At 35.1% G+C, this 7229-nt stretch overlaps 1 protein-coding gene across 2 annotated transcripts in view; it reads right to left on the bottom strand.

Annotated features, from left to right (window-relative positions):
• Window positions 1-5126: 5126 nt before the first annotated feature.
• LOC133518932 (lachesin) overlaps window positions 5127-7229 on the bottom strand; it is a 118369-nt gene continuing 116266 nt past the window's right edge. For both annotated transcript variants that reach the window (XM_061852727.1, XM_061852726.1), the window contains exon 9: window positions 5127-6645. In XM_061852727.1, the coding sequence (XP_061708711.1) occupies window positions 6425-6645 (221 nt within the window). In that variant the 3' untranslated portion in view covers window positions 5127-6424. The remainder of the gene's footprint in view (window positions 6646-7229) is intronic.

Below are 7229 nucleotides of genomic sequence, written 5' to 3'. Positions count from 1 at the left end.
TAGTTTAGTAAAACCTGGTTAAGTGGGACCTGGATAAGTGAGATACCTCCATAGCTGGAACTCATGTTGAGGTCTTGACCTTTTAGGGCGAGCTCTGTTAGTGGGACAAAATAAAACTCTATCCGGGATTAATGCATTCAATTCTACAGTCATAATTACCTCTATGATTGAGACAGCGCACCCGCTGTCTACAGTCTTTGTCGCTGGCTGGTGTATTTCGCTTCTTTTACTGAGACTATATTTTAAAGAATGCTTTTGCTCAATTGTTTTATTTGAATTTAGTAGGTGTTGACCTCTGTATGTTCCTTATGGTTCTTCCAGGTTTCACTGTAATAGCTAATAATATACTTATATTAAATAGCTGGGATGCTTATGCTGTTCCAATGTTTCGCAAACGTGGTGACTCAGGGGTACAAGCACATAGTTTTTGATAGTTATAATATTATTTAAAAAAAATTACCGAATAATTAATAACTGAAAAAAATTACAGATTTATTACTAAACTGAGACAGCTCTTCGGATGATTACGCTGAAATTGAAGTTTCTGTCGCTTCCAGTGTGTTAGTATTTTTTATGATCTTAGATTTAATCACAAATTAAGCAGCCATCTACTAGGGAACCGGCGCGTCGTAGGATTATTTAATGGCACCTGCGCTTACATACCTTCGTGTCAAATGTTTTTTTTTTTAGTTAATCCAGAATAATCCACATACTATACCGGCGCACTATCGTGTGCGTAGTATTCATTACTCATTTATTTCTTGATGGCATGGTAGGTACATTTACTACTAGTAACACATTTCTTATGGTATCACATGGACCCTGAATAGGGTGTTGCAAACACAAACAATTGCATGACGTGAATGCATCAGGTCGTTATTTGACTCTAATTTGTTTCTTGATTTAAGTTAAAGTACTGAGTAGGTCACAGTCACTGTGTTTTATTCGCGCTATTGTAGCGAATATGATACTCGTAAGCGTAGACAAATCAACATCCATGCAAATGTTTGTTTACACCATTCAATGATTACCTACGTGTTATGTTACCGGGGCGAGTTAATCAGCTCTAAACATTCACTTTAGTAATAAAGGCAGTATTGTACGTTGTAGCAGTTATTTTCTGTGTACTTACAAATAGTCCTCCTCTTCGATTTCGATGACGGCGACGTCAGCAATTACAGATTACACCGATTATGGGCCCTAATGTGGCTGGCCAGGCCGAACTTGGTCTTAAAGACTCTTTTGCAGGTGTGTGGACTTACAAATAAAATGGATAGTGAAAATTATGATACTGATTTGATTATAAATATGATAATAATCTATTACAAACTTGTCATACGCATCGTGGGCATTGTAATTGAATAAGAGTCTTGGTACCTACCAAGTAGGTAGAAAGGTAAACATAAGCGCATTATCGAGATATTCTGTCGTGTGTACTGTACAGTCTGCTGGGTGTTACAAAAGCCTTGACGGAAAAGTTAGTAGTGACATGATCATAATCGGCGCTTCATTGTGACTAGAAGGCCAATTCAAACTTATCATTTGATATCTAAATTAGGTAGGCCATTTTGTTATCATTCGCACATGCATTTCGCTTGTGTTTGTTCTTACATACATGTATTTACGTTGTTGCATAAAATAAACGTTTGTACTGGCTTCTATGAGGAAAGGAATTGTATTTTTCACAACTGAATAATTCCCTAAACTTAAACCTCAAAACTACTTGATCTCCATGTCGCTCATTATTAAAACTTTCAGTATTGCTCACGTAACATGACTGTTAAAACAATCATGTTTTGATGCTGATTACGATCTCAAATGGGTCTCAAATGGGTTTTGAATCATTTTAAATTACCTATTCCTAGGTACTTTATTGATAAATCACTAAACACTTTATGTGAATTAAAGATTATTTAAGTTGAACGAAAAATATTAGAAATAAAAGAGCACCTTTTATAGGCAGTATCTATATAAACAACACATTAAGATTATCTCTAACCCTCTTCTATTTCAACCAAAACTATCTTCAGTTCATGTTACCGAGATTTTGAGCCCCAAAAGACTCACCACGTCATTGTATCGCAGCCACGCTACCACTTGTGATGCAAACCATGGCATGCAAACTGTAACACCCAAGGGATGCTCGGAAATGTACAAGCGCCTATATTGGGTTAGCGTGCCACTTCCAGCATTGAATGATGCCTGAATATACTTATCTGAGTCTTTGACAGGACGTGAGTGAGACGGCTGAGTAAGGCTTACATTATATTTTATATGTATACCTTTCGTCTTTGAATTTCAGGAAGTTTTGGGTACCAATCGTGTATTTATACATTTATGTCCACACATACCTACTGAATGGATGACTTTGATTCTTTACTGTGTGGTACGATCAAGATATACTACTTATGTAATAGTAATTTTAATTTGTCATGAGTACCTAACTTTACGAGTATTTGGTAATTTGGGTGTCTTGTCTTAGCGATTAAACATATAATACTTTTACAGGTACGCGTACATTACATACACATATAAGATGTATGTAATGTACGCGTATTTAAACAAGTCATGCTAGCCGGGCAGGTCCAAAGTCAAAGTCAAAATATTATTTATTCAAGTTGCAAGCACTTTCTAGTCATTCAAAATGAAAAAGCGTGTAAAATTCAATTAGTTTTCAATCAAACTGTTTTATTTGAATTTCAAGTTATCGGGTTGTCAGCTTATCTTAATTCTTTTGCCGGTAAAGTAGTATTGAACTAGGCTCTAATTTTCAGATTTAAATTTTTGTTGGGATACACTTCACTGGAATTAATGAACTGTCATAGCAATGATCGATTAAATATTATGATACATAATTACAAAACCGCGAAATAATATCGTGCTATTCAATTAGTGCTAACCCCTTACATTCACTTATGAATTTTTCATGCAATTAAAGTTCCCACTCACCCACCGCAAAAATAAATACTCAAATAAATATAACAAACCACCACCAAAATTACAAAACTCAACACGTGTTTTGCCTCTACGAGGCATCCTCAGGAGATTATGGAGATGTTGACAGTCTGGCGTTCGGCAACTCAACGCTAATTGAGTTCAGAGGGCCTACCGCGAACCACGTTTGACGTGTTGCCTCCCTGTCACACTTACGTACGAATTTACAAGTGCGACAGAGAGGCAACACGTCGAACGTGCTTCGCGGTAGGCCCTCTGTTGTACTTTTGGTGGTAGTTTATTGTATTTATTTTTTACGGTGTGAGGGTGGTTACCACTGATTGACTAGCACGTTATTATTTCGGGGATTAGCCAAGTAATATTTTTGTTTAAATAAATGTAGATTTCCGCAAAGTAACATCTCGCCTAATTCTTTATCACGATACATAATTATGTAAAATTGGTAATCCACACAAAATTATAAAATCTGTCAAAACAACTTAATTTCACGCATTATCCAATAATCATTCCAGGTTCTATTAAATCCTGACACTTACAGAGCGTTTTCAGACAAGCGATCCACCTGCTCTATCAGCGCGCAAAAGCTTGAGTGGCATTCTAAAGTGGGATATGTTATTACTTACACATATAAGTACGAATGAGATGCAGGAGCAAACGATGTCAAAATGAGATGAAATTGACATCGTTTTGTAAGTTCGTATTTGTCTCCTCGTTTTGTAGGCGTATTAACTCGTACGGAGCGGTAGCAGTTGACGCGCTTATGAGCTCAATTCGAACAATCACGCCAAAATAAGTGCATAATGATTTTTTTATACAACTGGCCATGATGGGTAATACACTCCGTGATTGTGAATTGAATTCGCCCTTGAAACGTTGCCCGTTATGGTTTCTGATTGTTAGTTCTTGATTTGCTCTATATTGGCATGATGCTTAATAAAGTCATGAAAATAATTTAGTTACACATTTGACACACTGTTTTTAAATGAATGTCAACTACCTATCCATACTTTTAAATAAGTACCTTAAAGTTGAGTTGCCAAGTCATTTACAAAATTTATAATTGACTTCCAGCATTTATTAAACCATATCTGGACATAGTATCTATGTAAAGGTGAATGAAATGTAAAGGCTGCAGCATTGACGCGGGCACTCTCACCGACGCGGTTAGAACATTCAATACCCACATCTTTCATTTTATTAAGCAAATTGATAGTGACAGCTCCAGCGTGAACGCCGCGGCATTAATGCAGCAAAAGTGATGCAGCTGCATGCAAACCGAATGTCACCTTAACATAACTTAATAACGAAAGGATATCCTTTGAAGCCAAATATATAAAAAAGTGCAACAACAGCATACATATATCAGGACATTGTCCCATTTGATGTAATTATCTAACCTAATTCATCTGGTAAGCTTAAATGGGGAGCACACGAAATTCCCGGCTAGGGTTGTCGCAATGAAAATAATAAAGCCTCAGGTAATTTTGCTAATGCACGCGGTTACCCTATCTAGATCGCACTTACCCTCGGTTCCCCCGAAGGTTCGTATTAAGAGGGTCGGCATGTTGTGTTAGCCCTTCAATGGAGATGACTATTTTCGTGATTTTGACCAAGTGTTGTGTTAAGGAATGTCGACATTGGTAATTTTCATTAAGGTACGAAACGCATCTATTAAAGTGTGTACTTTAGTTAGTCCTAACGTTTTTGGCGAACTTCTGTTACACGGATACAATGTAAAGCCTTTGAACGAGCGCTTGAGTGATCGACTAAATTCCATAAATTAAAGCATTTATAATTTAACATGCCTGACACTCCCTTTAACAGTAACAAAAACGAAAACACAGATTACTTCTATGGTCGTAATTTTACTTTATTTAAATAGAAGGACGGTGATATAACAGCTTTTTGGTTTATTTTGTTTTAGAATGAATTTTGGAAATGGAAAACTCACAACTGATTTGTTTAAAAAACGAGATATATATGTATTGATTGCTTTGAACTAACGCCTAACGCCGGCGTATGCCCCCACACACAACTTCGTTCGTATTACATAGTTACCTTTGAGTTCCAACTCTAGAGACTAATGTGGTGGTGGCGTCTAATCCCTGGTCCAATTACTCAAGAACATTATTTATACCATAATTTTTTTACATAAAATAAATAAAACTCTATCCGTTATATACTTTTATTTGGTTTTGCGGACAATATCATACATTCATTTCAGGCCACTAAGTTAAAGGTCGGCGGCTTATGTTAGTTTTGATTAGGTACAACGTATAAAAGAAATAAACTACTTAATGTTGACAAGAGAGTATTTTAAATATTTTATACGTAAACTTAACTACTATGAGTACAAGTTTAAACAATAAGTATTCATAAAATTCAACAATTTAAAAACGTTAACAATTACAAAATTACCTTTTGTATCATAGGCCCGTAAATTTTACATCCATACAACTAATACAATTTAATTGTCGACATTTTGTTGTTAATTGTAAATACTTTATTATGCAACCTAATACAAATTATATATTTATTGTTAAACAATACTAAATAATTTCCCGCGAAGCTATTTACACACATTTTAACTTTTATAAATACATAATACAACTTCACCACATGAGTATAATTGTTTGTTATTGTTTTTATTTGAAATTACTGTATACGTTTTTATTATTACAATAATATTTATAAATAATATCGTGTTTTAATTTTTATTTCGTACACAAAAATAGTTCTAGGCTTGGGTTACACGCATTCAAGTGTTATCATTTAGACAACCTTTTGGTACACATGCATTTGAATAGGTAGTTTCTGAAGTCGTACAAGTTGAAAGACTTGCAAGCATATTTTTCTAAATAAAGACGGCAACACATGAATGTTCAAACATTACATTTCTTATTGAATATTGCATTATTGTTATATTATCGTAATATAAAAGAAAACATTTTCAATTTACTTTTTTAACAACATGATAGACGTACCAGCAAACCAACAGTCATCATTTTATTTGACGAAAATTAAACCTAGCCATTTACAGTTTACAGGTTTATACATTTTATAATCAATAAATCGCTACTATTGCATACTGTCACAACATAATCACTTAGTATTTTGTTTAAAACCATTATCATACTTGATAAAACAGTGAGATCTTGATGTACAAATGTCGTTACAGACAACAGTTCTAAATAATATATTATTACTATACCTAACTGTACATTTTAATAGCCATGTGCAAAGTACGATTGATAAAAATACGAAATCCAAAATAAACAGGATCTCATACAACGCCTTAAATATTCAGTGAACTTTTAAACACCTCCAGATTCTTTATTGAAAGGGATACTTTAAAAGCGAAAGACGAGAAAATCATGTTCAAACTCTCAAGTCCAATAATGTGATGAGATATCGTGCGTTTGTTTGAGTCAAGCAGCCTGAACTTTGCACATGGCTTTACGGGAGAAGTTTACCACGCGACGTAAACTAGGGTTGATATTAAAAAGGTCGCGTACGAAGTAGATCGAGTTGCTGCGCCGGGGGGCGGCCGCCCAAGGAAGCCGGCGTCCTGCGTTCGCGGACCGCCTTCCCAGCGTGAGCCTTGCAGGCTGGAGTGCACGTCGTTTGTTTCTTCCTTAACCGCGTCTACATCATCGTCGTCACGGGACTTGTGGTGGGGTAACTCCATTTCTGACAGAGAAGATTATCATTTTATTCAATAGGAGTAAAGATAAATAATATAAAGGAGTAAAGGTATTTTGACAGACAGACCATCAAAATGAGACATACTTATTTCCATTTAGATTATTTCTAAATTACCGTAAAATGTTAATTTCGTATCAGAACAAATATGCTTAAGTAAAATAGTTGTAGAAGCAGAATAATGTTTAGTTTTCTAAATCCGCTGGATAAAATATTTAAAATGAACATGCTACATAACATCCTACCGTATAAAGCCGTTTTGACTAATTACAACTAGTTTTCCTAAACGCCTTGATGAAAATTACATAGGTTTTTACGGTAACATGAAACCAAAACGGAACCCAAAAAACAAACAAAACTAAAAACAAAACTGTATTCGCAGATTTATTATAATTCGCTTGTCAATTTTTTTTCTTGTGTACTAAATTCGATTTTAGGGATATTTTGTACGACAGACGAGCGAGTGTAAGACATAATATTTCTTGGAGACACATTTATTAACGTTAACTGTATCCACTAGTGGAATAAAATGGCAATTTTAGTCGTTTCGATACCCGGGCGAACCAAGCAAA

Source organism: Cydia pomonella, chromosome 6 (assembly GCF_033807575.1).
Source record: "Cydia pomonella isolate Wapato2018A chromosome 6, ilCydPomo1, whole genome shotgun sequence".
Taxonomy (NCBI): Eukaryota; Metazoa; Arthropoda; class Insecta; order Lepidoptera; family Tortricidae; genus Cydia; species Cydia pomonella.
This window is presented reverse-complemented; position numbering and strand designations above follow the sequence as displayed.